Source organism: Hippocampus bargibanti, linkage group LG20, assembly GCF_051943395.1.
Source record: "Hippocampus bargibanti isolate YZ-2025 linkage group LG20, ASM5194339v1, whole genome shotgun sequence".
In the NCBI taxonomy this organism is placed as follows: Eukaryota; Metazoa; Chordata; class Actinopteri; order Syngnathiformes; family Syngnathidae; genus Hippocampus; species Hippocampus bargibanti.
This window is the reverse complement of record NC_142753.1, coordinates 8,637,706-8,656,742: the sequence shown is the minus strand read 5'-3', so window position 1 is coordinate 8,656,742 and position 19,037 is coordinate 8,637,706. Positions and strand designations below refer to the sequence as shown.

At 41.1% G+C, this 19,037-nt stretch overlaps 2 protein-coding genes across 4 annotated transcripts in view; one reads left to right on the top strand and one right to left on the bottom strand.

Moving 5' to 3' along the window:
- Positions 1–312: 312 nt before the first annotated feature.
- Positions 313–4,289, bottom strand: LOC148883026 (putative thiopurine S-methyltransferase). 2 transcript variants are annotated; one of them, XM_089023467.1, is made up of 9 exons: positions 4,203–4,289; positions 3,076–3,194; positions 2,858–2,950; positions 1,916–2,048; positions 1,714–1,766; positions 1,573–1,647; positions 902–987; positions 717–761; positions 313–628 (listed from the first exon to the last, which is right to left on the bottom strand). In XM_089023467.1, exons 1-9 carry the CDS (start codon positions 4,260–4,262, stop codon positions 504–506), a joined length of 789 nt encoding a protein of 262 aa, XP_088879593.1. In that variant the 5' UTR covers positions 4,263–4,289; the 3' UTR covers positions 313–503. The 2 variants fall into 2 exon arrangements, with proteins under 2 accessions (XP_088879593.1, XP_088879594.1); XM_089023468.1 differs by lacking the exon at positions 4,203–4,289 and adding an exon at positions 3,375–3,589 and having other exon boundaries at positions 316–628.
- A 648-nt stretch (positions 4,290–4,937) lies between these two features.
- Positions 4,938–19,037, top strand: part of ext1c (exostoses (multiple) 1c) — a 37,362-nt gene continuing 23,262 nt past the window's right edge. For both annotated transcript variants that reach the window (XM_089023920.1, XM_089023919.1), the window contains exons 1-2: positions 4,938–5,114; positions 12,838–14,248. In XM_089023920.1, the coding sequence (XP_088880046.1) occupies positions 13,296–14,248 (953 nt within the window). In that variant the 5' untranslated portion in view covers positions 4,938–5,114; positions 12,838–13,295. The remainder of the gene's footprint in view (positions 5,115–12,837; positions 14,249–19,037) is intronic.

The following is a 19,037-nucleotide window of genomic DNA, read 5'->3' as shown; positions in this document are numbered from 1 at the left end:
AATCCCCAAATAAAAATGATCATTGATGTTTTAATTGCACTATAGACCGGTTGCAATTTCTCAGCGTGGATCCATCCGAACCTCATGTACCTTATGCTTTATTTCGCGAATATGGGCTTTTTAGTTCAGCAATTATTTCAGAGGCTTGCTCAGAATTCGTATTCTGAAAGTAGATGGGAGGGGGGAGATCTGGTTGTCGACTCCCTGTGACTGCATGGGTTTTCTGCTGGTACTCGGGTATCCTCCCATATTCCGAAAACTACTGTACGTCTGCCGAAATCATGACTTGACCTTGAATAATTCAATAGTCTGAGTGAGTGAGAATATTACGTACACAATATCGACGGAATAGACTTCATTCACGTCAATGTATTTCACTTGATGTGTACAATGGCCCTGATAACCTGCCACATAAGATACTTGATTTCCATAAAATATAATGCAATATTGATGAATTATTTTAGCAATAAATGCATTCATCAACCTTTTTAATCATTGCTAATTCATCCATCTTTCATCTTTGGAGTGATGAGATAGAGTTGCTCAATTAGGTAGTCTATGCCCCAAGCCAGGTGTGCATCTTCTGTGATGTTCTGTGATAGGAGAAAATCAACATTGCACCGTTTTCCTGGAGAGAGGAGAAAAAAATGAATGAGTATGGATAGGACATATATTGACACATTTATGAAAGTATCTAAAGTTGATTCAGTACTCACCAAATAGTCTTTGGACCTGCTCACCAGTTACAATATAAGGATGGCCTGAAAGTTTGTTGGGAATATTTCTTCAGTTTTACCAATACAAGTGTTACAAACGTGAATTGTTTGCTTAACGTAGTTTTTTTTTTTATGAACCAAAAATAACGATGGCAGAAATTCAACTTTTAATGATGAAATGTTACCTTTATAAAGTTCAGGATTATATAAAAGTGTGGACAAAAGGTACTTGCAGTCATGGGCCATCAAAGACATGATGACAGATGCATATCTGAGGGAAATGGTGAGATATCACAGAATGACTTGAACATCATCACTTTAGTTACCACTTTAGTACACTTTAGTTTCACTTTAGTTTCACTTTAGTACGCCCGACGGCCAAATCTGGCCAGCCACACATTATATTCAGTCCGCGAAAGCAAATCAAACTTGTGAAAGTCCATGATGCTTTTCGTAGTCTGAACCAAAATTTCAAATTATCGAATGTAAACCACAATAACAGTCGTTATTTTTACTTCAAATGTGAAAACTAGTTATTCATTAATTTGTTGTGCATTCTATATGTAATATGTGGAGGGGATTAAACATTCTAAAGGCGTCACCTAATTCATACCGGCCCCGAGAAGAAACCATAACCACAAATTGGCCCGCGGAATAAAATTTGATACCCTTGCTTTCGGTCAATAGCACTTTTTTTGGGTGGTACCGATGAACATCTTTCAAGATACTATGCTAATTCCATTGCGCCAAAGCTAATATCAATAATTTTGCACTAAGCGCAAAGTGAGCCATACATCTATCGTCATCCTGTAAAAACCCTTAAAATCAATCCTCTAGTCCGAGTTTGAGAACTTACATTTCTCTATCTCTTGGATTGATGGCCACAAGAGATTCTTTGTCCCAAATAGCCCCGAACTGACCTACAACTGAACTATGACAAACAAGAAAAAATTAACAGAAACAAAAAAAATCTACATTTTGTAAATATTGTACATACCTTGACACACTGCACAGATCGCAGTTATATAGGGAGATGTTTTTCTCAGAATTCTGTGGAATAAAATTGCGAGTGATTTTAATACAAAGACTGTTCAGTTATCACATGGAATCACTCACTCTGATGTGCTGCCCCCACATTCCCCTTAGCATGCTCAGAAAATGGCCAATTCTTATTAATATGATACTTAAAATTGACTGACCCTGAAGACCTTCACTCCAGGCATAGCAGGAACAGGTTCCTCGCTGTAGGTCATGTTGTTCTCCATAAAGAATTGTTGAATAGCTTTTTCGGTGATTTCCACCCCAACCACCGAATGCCCTATGTCTGCTAGCCTGGCATATACATAGAAAAACAAATTATACTAAAGTACGAGCTAGTCCCCAAACTGTACTTTGGCAAGTACAGAGCGCCGATGTGTATATGGAACTGTTGTGGCTTTGAATTGACGCGGATTTATGTGGGGGATAGGTGATGTGAGACAATCTTTTTTTTGTCAATGGATGCTACAGCTTTGTGTTTGCTTTGAAAACTCGTAGCAGACGTGCACGTTCCACCATGTCGTCGTCTCTGATCCTCTCCTCTGTGATCTAGATGGGGAAAGTCGTTAGGATTGCACAAGCTTCCATGTTTTTATGTTCCTGTTGTGTTTATTATTTTGCTTTGTGTTGACCATTACGTGAAGCTTTGTTACAACTGTAGCTGTTGTGAAAGCGCTATATAAATTAAGGTGTATTGTATTGTACTTGACCTTTTCTGTCTGTCTGTCTTTCTCTCTACATACACATACATGGGATTGGGTTGGATTTATGTTTTTAGTCTAGTAGATTTATTAGTTTATTAGAGAAGTTTACACAAAATTAAATTTACATTTATTTAAATTGATGGCGTAAGTGTTTGTTACTTCCGGGTTCAGTGTAAGCTGGTGCGAATGGCTACCGCTGCTCCCGCAGGAAGAAAAAATCTTATCCCGTGACTGTAAAGTGTCCTTGAGCGTTTTGATAGGCAGTTAGAAAAAAAATAATATAATTATAATTAGTTTGCACAACAAATAAAGAAAAGCCAAGAGCACTGGTAGAGAGCGGTTAGGTAACTCAGCTCTTAACACTTGCTTTTCAAAGACAATCTTATTTTATTTATTTACCACTTCATATCCACTGCTTTGCCACAGAGAGGAAAGAAGAAGCGAACTCCTGTTCGCCCAGCCAAAATTTTGTCAATATGACTTTCCAGCATCCTGCACGTAGGAACCAAACCAATATTATTTTTATTATTCATGTATTTAATTTTTTTTATCAATTATCTTGCAATTTCTTGTCAAACATAATAAAAAAAAAACAATCAAATAATTTGTAGTCTTACTTGTGTACGTGTGGCTGATGAAAGCCAATTCTGTTCTCCTCCCAGCATTGCTTCCATTCTTTGAGCTCAACAACCCGATCATCCTGAATTGTCAGCATGCCACTCATGTCCGATTCCATCTGCATGGCCAAGATGATAACATATGTCACTAATTGGCCATATTTGTTACTCTCATAAAAAATACAAAAAGTGTATCAAAATGTAGTCCATAATGGAGAATTAACAATTTTATTGGCTTAATATTGGAACCTTTTTTTGTAGAATTGCCTATTTGATAGTTTATTCATAAAATTACTTACCTAACACCCGTATCCACGCAAGAATATTCCTATTTCCACATAGAGACCTGTTGAATATTATTTTCACAAGCCCTGAGGTTTTACAATGTGTTTTGGCTGTTGCCGATTTCCATAGTCATGCTACAACGATAAGGGTGATGTTACGGGAGACTCTTGAATATTTATGTCATCATTTAATTTTGGGAGGAGCCTGTTGAGTTGATACAAACTGGAAATTCGGCATACGGTACGATTTTATTTCCTTCTTTCCTTTCACTCTGCCTCTCTGAAATTAAATCCTGGTTTACCCATAACTTCCTCAAACGTAACAGCGAAAAAAAATACAACTGAAATTCTCCTCGTCTGTACCAAATCCACCTTGAGCAAAGCTAACAGTTTCTCTCTCACTATTGACAACTTTACCATATAAATAACTTAACCCGATCTGCGTACTTCCACCTACGCAATCATCACCAGAACCTCATCCTTTCACAACAAAAAAGGCGAATTTACGTTGTAATTTTGTGTGTGTACTGGATATTTGTGTGCCGTGTGGATCAATGTCATTGTCTACTTTTCAAATGACAAGTTTGACGGTTCTCGTCTGTTTTTATTCGCATGTTTATTTGACCACGCTTTTACGTCGGATGTCCTGTCTGACACAACCTCTGTATTCACCCGGGCTTGAGACCGGCACAATAAAACGCCGGCTTGTGTCCCTTTGTGGCTACAGATCAAGCAACTCTATGAACTTAATAAAGATGAAGATGCTCGATAAAACGTCCCCCCCAAACACAAAATGGTCATCGGCATAGCAACATTCAAATAAAGTACAGTAAAACTACTCACCAGTTGATGACAATGCTCTGATCTTACCTTGAAATGGCCATTTCTTTCTTTACATTTCATCACGAACAGAACGTCAAAGTCCTTTACTGTTTTACATACAGTACAGCATCCTCCCTCGAGTTGAGCACATTGCATTCTATGATCTCACCGCTAGATGTCACGTAAATTCTGTACATTGGATATTGAAATTGTCGGATGATCGATCTGTTTTAATTGCACTTAACCCTGCTTGCGCTTTTCCATCCGAACCTCCGGGACCCGTTAAGCGTAAACAAAGCTTTGCACCGGGTGCTTTACTACGTGATTATCGGCCTAGTTTAGAAAGGCGCTTCTAAATGAAATGCATAATTATTATTATTACTACTAATCTGCAAGATAAGCAGTGGAATTGAAATTTTGAGTATACAGTACATTGATTTATGTGGATAAAAAACATGCATAGTCAGTTTCCGACATCAAAGTTAGGCGTGGATCTGACGACCCCCCCCCCCCCTCATATTGCAATACAGTAAAGAAGATTTTTTTTTTCACATTCCAAAATTGAAGTTGCCCATCACTTCTACATCTGCATTAACAGGCTCCTTTTGACTAAAATAGTTCGCTCATGGTGCGTAATTGGGTCAGAGAAACAACACCAGCGGGTAGCGGTGTATGCAAATGTCTTTTTTTTTCTTGACCGTACAGTCAAGACGTCGTGGAGAAGCGTCTGGACCAATCACAGACGCCCGGGGGCGGGTCTTTAAAAAAGGGCTACCGTCCGTCGTGAATGTGGAAAAAGGATCATTTCAAGCTCATCTTCTCCATTCATATCGCGAAGAAGGGACCCTCGTTCGTTTGCTGAATTCGTTTGTCAAATGTTCGGACGTGGCGTCAAAAGGAAAATGACGCGCTAGAGTTCGGTTGGCTACCCTGGTAAGATCCGTGCGTGTTAGACAAAGTGGGGTCGCGCGTGTGTGTTTGTATGCGTGTGTGTCACGTCGATTGTCAGTGTTGACGTTTGGATGCTGGTGCCGTGTGGATCGATGTCATTGTCTACCTTTCAAATGACAAGTTTGACGGTTGTCTTGTCTGTTTATTTAAATCATTTTCATCCTTTTACCACGCCCGTATCCATAATCGGCAATAACACTGCAATGGGCATCATAAGAACTGCAAAGTGTATCAAGCCGAATCTCAGTTGTCAAAACAGCGTCTTGTTTGCGGCAGCATCCCAAACACCCCGTATTATGTCATCTTGTGTCTAAACTCAAGTACAACACTGATGTCTTATTTGTATTCATGCAGGTAACCAACCGCTTGTTATGTACTCCAGGATGCTCAAATGGAAGAGGTGGATACCGGGTTACTATGGTGGCTTATGTTTAAACACAGTAAAAGCATTTCGGGTGAAATCACATTCAGTATTTTTGCTGTTTAGAGCACGATGCGAGTACAGTATATAATAATCCGTTCTGCGGAAGCTCTCTCGTCCTAACTGGACTTGCTACTGTGCCATCTGATCTCAACTAGAATGTCACAATATTTAAACATCATGTTGCTTGAAGTACCAGACCTGATTTGATCTACTATGTGGATTTAAAACACAAATGACAGAATATTTTCAAAATATTATGAAATCTGGGTGTCATCTGCCTTTGGTCTAGTCATCTGGGAGTGGCTCCACCTCCTCAACAGGGTGAGCAAGATAGAAAATTGATGGATGTGGACAATGTGGCTAATTATAGCGACACATGTGATTTTCAGATGGAAGTGGAGCCGTGAAAAACACAGATTATAATAATCGATTCTTCTGGTGGATTATTCTGATTAATTGATGAATTGGATCATAATTTCCATGCACTTTCTTATTCCTAATTATGACATACAGTCAGTCTCATATATCCTGCGAAGCATTGCGGGGGGTTAAACAAGAAATTTGTTTCAAACAGTGGGAGAGATGTGTTAAACTGAAAAAGTGATTTTTGGATTGAACCGCATTAACTCATTCACTGCTATTCTCGAGTTTTTTGGGAATTGAAAAGTGTGATGTGGAGCGCCATTCCCGAATTTGTTGTTTTGTTTTTCTAGCATGGGGTGCCGATAAAGTGCTGGTCAGACCTCTGGCAATGTTTTCCCTTCCACGAGGAGGCAGCATTTGCTTTTTTTTATCCATGTTAGCGCTTTGTTACAGCTTCAGCTGTTGTTAAAGTATTGTATTGTATTGTATTTTTTTGTACAGCCGCCCTTTGTACTTGTTCTTTTTATAATGTCCAGTATCTTAAATCCTGACAAGACAAACCCATAACAAGAACGTTTCTATGCCACATGATGCATCTTTTGAAATACTTTTGATCTTGAGACACTTTCTATGCAGCATGTACGTAGGCTACCAATTTGGGAACCTCTGCAATTACTCGACTCAGTCCAGTTAGCCCTCTGGTTCGCTTTCGCTACTGTCACATCTGTGGCCTTTAATCATCGGGTTTAATTTTAACCGGGCCTCGCCGCTAAATTTGTTTTATGGCTTTTTTTTTTCCCTTGACGTACACCTCATTTCACTGAAGTAATACGTCGGGCAGATCTTACTTAGCTAGTAAAAACATAGTGCCAGATGTGTGATTGAGACACACGCTCTGCCAACGCAAAGTCACCTTACCGCCTGCTGCGATTTAACAATGGTATGAGTCATGCCGTCCTTTTTTTTAGGTGTAACTGCATAGAATTTAGGATTGTCACGATTGGTTACCATCAATCGCTTGGCAGTGGGTGTTAAAAAAAAATGTTTTCAAAATGGGCCACATCGTTGTGTCACAGTTAGCTTGGTTTTAACTCATTCACTGCCTGGCAATGTGCAAAAATGTGTTCACTCCAGTGCCAGGGTTTTTGTCATTTTCACTCAAATTGAATGATCCACAGGATATTGCGTTTTTGGACAACATCAACATTCAATGCAGCGTAAAAAAAACATAGTCTCGCTTCTTTCATCCGAAAAAAAGTGTTAATTCTTAAGTTATATGTGTCTGGAGTTATCTGAGCTTGAAATAGGGGCGGCTGTACAAAATACAATACATACATATTTATTTATATAGCGCTTTAACAACAGCTAAATATGTAACGTAGCATTAACATAGACAAAAGGCAAATGTTGCCCCCGTGTGAAAGGGGAAAAAAACATTGCCAGAGGTCTGACCAGCGTTTTATCGGCACCCCCGCAAGAAAAACCAAAACTCGAACAAATTCAGAAATGGCGCTCAACGTCACACTTTTCAATTCCCGAATGAATTCAGTACACTTTTTTTTTCTTTAAAAAAATAAACCAACATGGATTATGATACGATACAAATCTAATCCAGTTGAAGCAGTTTAGTCCGATTTTTTTTTTTTTTTTTTTTTTTCCAACATATGGGAAGCCATCATTTTAACAACGCCGAGCAGAGTTCTATTAGTTCACAGACTCGGCATGTGTCGAGAGACGTGAGGCCATTCCACGCTTGACCCATCCATGCTTGACGTTTCAGCACCTCAATAATGGCGTCATAAAATTCTGCCCCTGCTCTCTGGCGAGGCATCTCATCTTTTCCTTATCATCTCAATGAGCAATTCGGTGTCTGCCGAGGTCTTTGCTGCACCGACAGAACCTAAGAAGCCTGAAAACAGAACAAGAAAAAAAAAAATCATAGCTCTGAAGGTCAAGATAAAACAAAGGAGAGGTTAAACCCTGCGCCGGTGAAATATTCATCATGTACTACGCTGTCGTGATTCTCTAAGTTTGTGACCTGCGCATTGCAAATACAGTAAAGTCTCGTTATATCGATATTCAAGGGAGTCCGAAAAAATATCGATATAACCGGGACTATCGATATATCCGACCCTGTTTGCATGTAATTTTCTCCGTGCGTGCATAGAAATAGTATCGATATAACCGGGACTATCGATATATCCGATATCGATATAACGAGACTTTACTGTAACTCATTTTAATGTCTTATTGGGATTCATCGTAGGACGAAACCCACCGTCGCTCACCTCCCCTTGAACCTCTTCTTTCCACCTTCATGCCTCTGCGCAATTTATTGAGCCTTGTGGCTTGTCCTCCAGTGCCTGTCGCCGCCATAATAGTCTGTGATTGATGTGTGACCCATAGACCCCTTGCCACAAAAGCTAGCCAGCCAGCTACTTGTTGCCATCCATAAGTGCATCTGTCCTTGAACCGCTGAGAGACTCTCTCTGATGTGTTTTCACTTCTCCCCTGATACTTTTTTTTAATTAATACATTTATTTGTTTGCCCATTTAACTCATTCACTGCCAGATGTGCAAAAATGTGTCCACTCTAGTGCCAGGGTTTTTGTTATTGTCAGTCAAATTCCAAAACCCGCATAATATTGACTTTTAAGACTACATAAACATTCAATGCAGCTTAAGAAACCTTAGACTCTCTTCTTTCTTTAGAAAAGAGAGTTAATTCCTAAGTGATATTGATCTGGAGTTAACTGAGGTTGAAATGGGAGTGAAAGACATTGCCGGAGGTCTGACCAGCGCTTTATCGAATAAAGTCGAGAATGGTAATGAATGAGTTAATAGTATGATTGAAAATGTTTGGTGTTGTTTGTGACAGAATTGCAGCAAAGCAGCTCACCTGCTTTGTCAGCCGTTGAGTTACAATTAGAGGTCTAGAATGGTGAAAATAGATAACATAAATGAGAAATTAATACTTTCGTTTCAGCAATTGTGAATCGTGTATGTCATGGTTTGACAACTATTTCCTAATAGGGGGGAGGGGAATATTTATATAATTCTAAGTGGCACATGCATGCTCAACGCAGTAAATACACCACATGAGAATATATTTATTTTCATTTCCAACTTGCCAAATCAAACGCCACACCCAACTTCAACTTCAAAGGAGCTAAACACAGCGTTTTGTTTAACTCGTTTACATTCTTGGGCAAATGTGGAACAGCAGCAGCTGAAAATATATTGCAAATGACAGCAATGCCAAAGCCGTAACTGCATTTGAAAGATCAGAGAACTGCAGGATAAATTTCTGTTACGGTTCAGTATACCAGTTGCCCGGCCATCTGTAGCTTCTGAGCACCCGTTTTCAAAAGTCACATATGGAAGCAAATTACTGTAATTTCCATACTAGAAGGCACACCTAGAAACTGTCTCAAAAGCCAACAATGTGTTTTATAATCCGGTGCGCCCGTGTACTGTATATGGATCAATACTTTAATTTCCTGGACATTGTATTTTAAACGTTCTGTAAAGTGCCTTGTTATAGCTGAATTGTATTGTATTCCCTTTCGTGTCGCTTCATCTGGTGCAGACATGGGCAAACTACGGCCCGCGGGCCACATACTTACGAATGGCTTTTTAATCCGGCCCGCCGAACTTGTCCAAATTACAGTAAAAACAGTGTCTGAAACTCGTGACAAAAAGTTAGCGGACACCAGGGCAGACAACTCTGAAAAGTTGCTGGCCCCATATTCCAGGTATCCGCAAAATAGTATGTAAATGCCATAGCTTGCATATTCCTTGAGTCAAATGTATGAACTGCTAAGGGCTATTTTTCACGTTTGAAAGACAGTTAATAAATTGGGTTGTAGTGTTCTTACTGTGCTGAGGTTTGCACACACTACATTTAATGCTTTAGTACAGGGGTGTCAAAGTCATTTTTTGCCGCGGGCCACATTGTAGTTATGGTTTCCTCTCGAGGGCCGTTATGAATTTGGGGAACCCCTTAGAATGTTTAAATCCCTTCAAATATTACATATAGAGCACACAGCAAATTAATGAATAACTCGTTTTCAAATCTGAAGTCAAGAATAATGACTTTTATTGTGGTTGACATCCAAAAATATGAAATTTTGGCTCAGATTTTAGCAATCATCATGGAATTTAACAAGTTTGATTTGCTTTCGCGGGCCGAAAAAAATGATGTGGTGGGCCGGATTTGGCCCGCGGGCCTTGACTTTGACACCTGTGCTTTAGTATATGCGGCCCAAACACTCCCTCCAAATGCTCCTGGCCTGGCCGGCCCCTCAGTCAAATTTTAGAACCCATTATGGCCCACCCCTGATCTAGTGAGAACACAATGCAACAGCATCCTCTATTGTAGCCTTGTGCTACAATTATAGTGCTTTTAATATGGTACATTCAAGGAAGAAAATCACAGTAAACACCCAAAAAAAAACAAGACCTGAAGGCACTGTACAAACAAATATAATGTTACTATAAATTATTTTTTTTGCTGTGCATCTAAAAAAATATTGTATTTTCACATTAAACTAAACTGCACTTTGAGAAAACGGTTTTAAAATGGGCTATTCATTGAAGTGTATCACCTTAAACACCCTAAATGCCTTATAGTGCTGAAAATATGGTACATGGCAAGTATAATGTTACTTTAAATTAGCTTTTGTCTCCCTTTTCATCTAAAAAAAAATACAGTATTTTCCGGTGTATAAGGCGCACCGGCGTATAAGGCACACCCCCAATGAATGGTGTATTTTCAATTTTGTTCCATATATAAGGCACACGGAACTATAAGGTGCACCTTCAATGAATGAAAAACATCCTAATATAATATATAAATATATAAAAGTTTTCCAAATATAAGGCACACCGTATTATAAGGCGTTACAGTACAGGTTGGGGTTACGCACTACTTCAATGGTGGTGGGTAGTCGGTGGCTGCTGACAGTACTTGCGAGACCTGTTGTGGCTCAATATTGGATTGGATTTGCCTTTATTAGTCTCGCAGTGGAGAAATTTACATTTCACAGCAGCAAAGTGATGAATGGAATGAAAGTATAAAATATTACATCACATATAAGGCGCACCGGTGTATAAGGCAGAGAGTCACCTTTTGAAATAAATCAAAGCTTTTGGGTGCGCCTTATACACCGGAAAATACGGTCCATAAAATGAACCATATAGTTAACATACCCAGAGTGCTTATAGCCATTGTTGGCAATAGCCGTGCCATTCATATCAGACAAAGTATTTCTTATCCAAGTTCCTCACACGGTGTGGCTGCCATTACTTTTTTTGGCTTGAGTAATGAGGAATGGGGAATGAGTGGTAGAGGACGTGGGCAGGTGAGTCCTGAAAGCTGCCTTTGTGCGTCAACTGGCAGCAGGAACACTATCCTCTACTGTGGAACAACCTCCCCCCCCACACACACACACACACACACACACTGTACATATAGTACAGAGCACCGCCAAAAAATGTGAACCGTTAAGAATTTCACAGAAAAGCTAAATAGTGTCCTCTTTCTTTTCACTCATATTTCCATTGAAAGTGCTCAAGACCCTTTTTTCGCCGTACTCTACCTCAATACCAATCTGTCATGGCAGGCAGCAGGTAATCCAGTATTTTAAAGCAGAAATGGCGAAAAAACATGAGATACAAGCAGCAGACTTGATAATACGTTAGAGAAAACCCAGAAGGCCAATATAAACACTCCCCAACTTACAAACAAACTTAAAGGACAACCGACACTGTTTTTTTGTTTCCTAACTGACATCAGAAAAACGTTTTATAGCATCTAAAATACCCAAAACACGCAGGCTGATATTTTTAGTCAAATAAAAAACATCAATAAAAATGACTTAAAATGTCCCATAACTACTTCAAAATGACCTCAGAAAGTTTCAGTTTCAAAACGTACCGCCCCCTTGTTTGTGACGTTACGCCAAGACGTCTTGCCTTGCTCGAGAATCAGAACAACGGCTTCAGATTCGGAAAAGATGCTTTCTTGTTACTCATCCAGTTATGAGTATGATTCAAATAGTTCTGAAGAGGAAAGCATACATGTTTGCAATCGATTAAAGAAGTCCTTCCGTGTCATTTTGAGGCGTCTGGAGTCCAATGTAGCCTCCCAGAAAATGCATAAGATGGCGCCCAAGTTCCGTTGGAAATGGGCTGATATGTCTGCTGGGAATTTGTGTCAACTAGTATCAAATAGTAGTCTTGGTGCAACACACAACGATTCACCATCGCATTATTTAGGTTTTCCTTCTAATTTCGTCATAAACACGGATAAATACAAAGTTTTCAGACCAAACAAAGTACCCAAAATGCATTGCGTGTCGCTTTCTCGGACAGGGGCGTTCCAGACGTGACGTCACACCAGGCATCGTCATCAACTCAAAAACAAGACTTCCTGAATATTCAGTGCGAGTCTTAAAACGTAAAATATAGCTATATGCGGTGAATATGTTTAAAATACGCTCAGTAGAAGTCATTTGAAGTGGTTTTAGAAATTATGGACAAAACTTGTCCAGAGGCCTCGGCTGTCCTTTAAACATACCATGCAAAATATAGCACTGAAGCAACTTACAAACAAATTCATCTTACGAATGACCGTTCGGAACGTATGTAGTTCGTAAGGGGGGAGCATATGTACAGGATTGGCCTGAGCTGACATTCAAAACCCTTAAACTGAAAACTGTGTGAGTCGGACATATTGACCACAAGTCTGGAGGAGAATTCGGAATCTGTAAAGGCCCGCTTGATTGTTTGCGTCGTTTGGGTTTCATTGGACATAATGTGAGTGTCTGTTAGACAAATAAAAAGGTCTCTGTTGGGTTGAGGAGTGGCGACTGGCTGCGTACTGATCTGTATTCTTGTTTGTTTGCTTCTCCATAGGAGGGGCCTGCCGACAGCAGTTGCGCCAGGCACCATGAGCCAGCAAACTTGGCTGGAGAGAGTAAAGAAATCGCCCTTCGTTCCCGTCGAGCAGGCTGCGCCGGGAAAAGGAACGCACGCGGCATCGGCAGAAGCGGCGAATTCCTCAATCGAGACGGCTGCGTACTGGCATCTGAGCGCTGATGACAAAATGGGCAGAGGGGGGGTGGTGGTGGAAGACATTCCGAGGCTGACTGAACGGAGACTACTTGGTTGTGTGTCAATCTAAATGGCAAAGTGGACCAGGCCACATTTTGAGGAGGCGGTAATGTTCTTGTCGACACATTGCCCTCCTTTGGAAGCTCCTTGTTAGAAGTCACTCGCCCGGCTCGTGCCCCTGTGAGGCTTCAAAGCTGAGGGGCAAAAGAGGGGGTGGAAAGACCAGAGGAGAAGAAAAAAACTGACTGCGACAGGCCCCCATGCAGGCGCGGAAGAAATATGTTCTGCTGGGCTTGTGTACGTTCTCCTGGCTGGTTCTCTTTTACTTTGGTAGAGGGGTCCAGCTACCTGTACGTCTGCTCCGGATGCTGACGGGCCAGCAGGGTGAGGTCGCGCGACCCTGGCCCAACTGGACCGACCGGGCTTTCCTGCCCTGCTATGCTCACCTGAACGAGCTGCAGACGAACCCCGGGGCGTCCGAGTCGCCCCAGCAACGACGACAGGCGTGGTCGGTTAACTACAAGGACAGCCGCTGCCGCATGGAGACCTGCTTTGACATTTCCCGCTGTCGGCGTCGAGGAAGAGAAGGGTTCCGGGTGTATGTTTATCCATCGGAGAAAAACGACCACGTCTCCGAAAGTTACCAAAAAATCCTGACCTCCATCGCCGAGTCACGATACTACACGTCGGATCCGCGGGAGGCGTGTTTGTTTGTGCTTGGGATCGACACCCTGGACAGGGACCAGCTATCAGGACAGTTTGTGCCCAACGTGGATGATCGTATTCGGGGTTACCCTCTCTGGAATGATGGGCGTAATCACCTGATCTTTAATCTTTACTCGGGCACTTGGCCCAACTACACAGAGGACCTCGGTTTCAACATCGGCCAGGCCATCTTAGCCAGAGCCAGTCTCAACGCGGAACATTTCAGACCCGGTTTTGACATCTCCATCCCACTCTTTTCAAAGGACCACCCGCAGAAAGGTGGCGAACGAGGCTGGTTGGTCCGGAACACCACGCCACCGCGGAGGAAGTACCTGCTTATGTTCAAAGGGAAGCGCTACCTGACGGGCATCGGCTCGGATACCCGAAACGCTCTCCATCATATCCACAACGGGAAGGACATCGTGTCGCTCACCACATGCCGCCACGGGAAGGACTGGGAAAAGCATAAAGACGCCCGATGTGATCATGACAACTTGGAGTATGAAAGGTAAGAAAAAAGGGGGTCAACTGTTGATTCAATTTCTCTGTCGTGAACACTTTTATGGCTCATTACAAAAACTTTCGCCGCCCTCCTCGGAGCCTCAACTGGGAAGAGGGATTTCCTCCCCACCCACATATTCTACGCAGCCAATCGCAAGCGAGCTCGGCGGTTCGGGGCCTGAACTCGTTTGCAACACTCCAGCATAGCCGTGCGCTGATTGGTTAGCATTGGTGTCCGTTGCGTAAACATCCAGTCCTTGAAACCTCTGTGTCCTCCAAGAGGGTGCGATGCATAACAAAAAGTAATGGTAACTACTAATTCAGTAATTACATGGCAGCAGCTTCAGTCATGGCTTACTAAAGACCCAAGGATATATGTCGCCGTACTACAGTAAATGTGAATTTATTTTCCGACTGTTCGAGCGTCTGTGTTTTATACTTTCCCGTTCAGTGTTTGACTTAAACATACATTCCATCCAAAATATAGCACCAAAGCAACTTACGAACAAATTCACGTTACGAACGACCGTTTGGACCATATCTCGTATGTAAGTTAGGTAGCGTCTGTATGTCCGCTGTGATTATTTGAAACCCCAATTATAGCTCAAGTTTTGTTTGTCGCTTATTAATTCACCCTAATAACAAAGGTGATAGACAAATGATAAAAGACGACCCTTTAGGACAAGCCATCTGTTCTCTCCTACGCTCTCAATTTAAATCAAGCAATAAAACTGCAGTGCTGACAGCGCTGCTCATTAGAAACTCAGCGCCTTGCCGTTTAGAGACGGCTGCCGAGTCCCTGAGATGTTACAAATTGAGTCTATTAAGGAGTTGGGGCTAGAGGGTTGTGTGTGGAATTCTAACTTTCCGGCAAGTTTGTGTGAGGATTCGGCAAAAACAAAACAGAGGGGAGGCGCTACTTGCGTTCCTTTAGCGTTAGCTTATGAAGCGCGGTGTCCACTTTAGCTCTACCTGCATCACACTCCCATTTTAAAAAAATGATCTATATACAGATCTTTGACTGATTACACATTCGAGCATAATTAGTGTAGCCGTTTAACTCCCGGGACTTTGAAAGTTGCTCTTCTCTTCTCGGCTTGTTTACGTTGGAGGGGTGGTCAGCGGCAAAAGCGATGAAATTGCTTCAAGCGCCATGAATGAGTTCCTTTTATTCCACGCCGCAATGGCGTTTTTGGGGTTAGGTGCAGGATAGGAGGACACCTGAGGGAGTTGTGGCCATCTCGTTTGGTGTTGGGAGTCCAAAGCGTTAAAGGCGAAAAGTCGATGCGGCATGAAGGAAATTCCCAAATATCTTCTGAGTTACTTTTCATGAAACATAATGGAAAGCTGTTGAGGGGCAATGGGAAGTCAAAGTAATTCTAGAATCTATGGGCTATGGACACTCCCCTACTTATGGACACTCCCGTTACGAACAACGGTACATACGAACATTTTCGTAGTAACATATTTTCTCCAGTTGTACATCTACATATCTTTATAGAACATATACAGTAAAGTCTCGTTATATCGATATCGGATATATCGATAGTCCCGGTTATATCGATCCTATTTCTATGCACGCACAGAGAAAATTACATGCAAACAGGGTCGGATATATCGATAGTCCCGGTTATATCGATATTTTTTCGGACTCCATTGAATATCGATATAACGAGACTTTACTGTATTTCATTAAATGTTTATTTTTCAGTATAAAAACCAATACAGATTACTTATATAAACCTTAAACATACTTGTATAAGCCCTAAACATACATTCCATACAAAATATAGCACTGAAGAAACTCACAAACAAATTCACTTTACGAACGACCGTTCGGAACGTATCTCGTTCGTAAATTGGGGCGCATCTGTATTTCTCCTTTCTTCTACCAATCCTCTCTCTCTCTCTCTCTCTCTCTCTCTCTCTCTCTCTCTCTCTCTCTCTCTCTCTCTCTCTCTCTCTCTCTCTCTCAAAAAAAATAAGAAATAAACAACAACAACAAAAACCTACATACGTATAATCGCGGCTATTCCTGACCCAAGCTTTTGTGCAAGTGTCACACTTAATGAGGCTCTTAGAAGGTGGTACCAGGTTAATGAGCGGATACATCTGCTCCGCCGGAGGATTAGCCTGAAGGGACCGGGACATGACTGTCAAAAAGGGGGGGTGAAGTTGGATCAAGTGTAAAGGAGACAAATTCATGGGAGGATGTGGTACGGAAGGCAGAAAGGGAAAATTTGTTAGATAAAGATATCACTATGCTAGGGGTTTAAAAAAGAAGAAGAGAAGCAATAGGCTTTCCTCCAGCAACTTGAAGTAAATGCAAGAATGAGTCGGGGGTGACAAAAAGTGAGACCGGTGGTTAAAAACAGGAATCGGGAGGAGGGAGTGAACTTGAAACGCAGCCTAGTTTTCTTCAATTTGGACGTTCCTCTAAATAAAAAGGGATGAAAAGGAGATGTTCTTCAAGTGAATGCAAATGAACACAAAGTGGTGACATGGGGCGACTGACTGTGGTACTAACCCCCCCCCCTTCCCTCTTCATAAAATTTGCATTTCCAACAGACAAAACCTCACAGCACCGCCAACCTACAGATCACAACATTTAAAATAGAGACGCTAGCCACCTTATGACCGAGATACGTTCCAAACGCTCGTTCGTAAGGTGAATTTGTTCATAAGTTGCTTCAGTGCGATATGTTGTATAGAGTGTATGTTTAACTCAGACACTGAACAGGGAAGTATAAAACACAGACGTTCTAACAGTCGTAAAATAAATTCACACCTACTGTAGTACTAAAACATATATCCTTGGGTCTTCAGTAGGCCATTACTGAAGCTTTTGGCACATAATTACTACATTGCGTGCCAGCAGCCATTACTCTTTATTATGCATCGTGTCCTCCTGGAGCCTCAACTGGGAAGAGGGATTTCAATACATAATCTACCTTATAACAACAACAATTTTTGACATACCCGCAAAAACGTACTTATGTCCCATTGTTCGTAACTCGAATGTTCGTAAGTTGGGGAGCGTCTGTACGACAATGCTCAAAGACAAACCTCGCAGCATTCCGCCTTTGAATTCTAGTAGTACCCGCCGCTATTAAGCAGACGGCGAGAGATGTTTAATCTGACATCCAGGAGACGTGCTTCGTGTGCGCTCACAAAAACAAAATAGAACCGGCAGGCGAGGGAAGCAGAGGGGGTGGAATCGTAAATCAACATGCAAAATTGCTCACCCTTGGATTTGTACTCCTTTTTTGCTCAGACTGCGACTTCTTGAAGTCCAAAAATAACATTTGATGCCTCAATTTTGGAGGAAAAAAAACATGAAACATTGGTTAGAAACTGCTTGCTGTTCTGTCCTTGCGGGTCTTACAATGGTTGCCTCCGGTTAAAAATATTCCATTGCATGTGGCATTTTTATTCTCTACCCTCTCTAAATAGCTTGTACTGGTCCTTTCACGCACCGCCTTGAAACAGGCTTAAAGGACAACCGACACCATTTTTTTGTTTCCTAACTGACATCAGAAAAACGTTTTATAGCATCTAAAATACCCAAAACACACAGGCTGATATTTTTAGTCAAATGCAAAACACCAATAAAAATGAGTTAAAGTGTACCAAAACTAATTTAAAATGACGTCAGGCATTGTCATCAACTCGAAAACAAGACTTTTTTACACATCTGGCCAGGAATGCGTTCATCATTAATATTATTTACTGATGATGTAATAGTTTTTTTTCTGTTAAAAAATGAATGCAGAATGAGGCACAATGATCCGTAATGCCGTATTATCATTATAATCCCAATCGCTGAAAGATTCAAAGGACTCACTAATGTACGCTTGCATTAATCGGATTTACCATACAGACAAAGGTTTTAATAACCGTGACGTATTCGGGTTAAACTGGTATTTAAACGAACTCTAAATCTCGGATGTTTAACGACACTATTCAATAGCCGTTGTTGTACATTAATTTCGGCATATTTACACATACTGAGTTCAACAGCAACAGCAAAAAAGTGCTCTGTTGTTGTTGTTTTTTTTCTGGTCAGGCATCGAAAAGCGGTTGAGCAGCTCCGATTAGTGCAAAGTACTGTCAAGATGGTCATTTGTATGAACAAGAAAGTGACCATAAAGTATGCCAAATTGACACGTTACCCTGTGCTTCCTTTCAATACGACTTTGAAAAGCCTAAAATGTCAAGAAAAGACACTGTGTTGAATTCAGACTTGACATGTTATCTGAGCACTCCAATCAATAAGGTAGTCCATTTATTAACTCATAACTCATAGATTTATATATTGTCTGAAAAACGTTTTTCATTCATTGAAGGTGTGCCTTATAATCCGGTGCGCCTTATATACTGAAAATGTTTGAAAATAGACCATTCATTGGGGGTGCGGCTTATACAGTAAAAAAAAATACGGTATATAAACAAAACACCCCCTTGTGTCCCAAGAATAAAATCATTTGGAGCTGTACACTTTTTTTGTGGAATTCTCAAGAGAATATTTTTTTCTATCCCGTTGTTACGTGTTCTGATGAAGCGTTTTCTTTTTTTCCTCTTTGTTGGTAAGCCCATCATCAACAAACACTGCAGTTAGGCGCTCTTCCATTCTGCACATAACTGACAAATTCACAGCGCGCCATGAATTACTCATGAGATTCGCTGTTCAACTTTTAATTTAATGATAGCTGCTGCGGGAGCTCTTGGCACACTCCTCTCCTGTCTCCTTCTCTGTCAACTTTGATAAATGAGAAGCAAGTTGTAAGCAAAAAAAT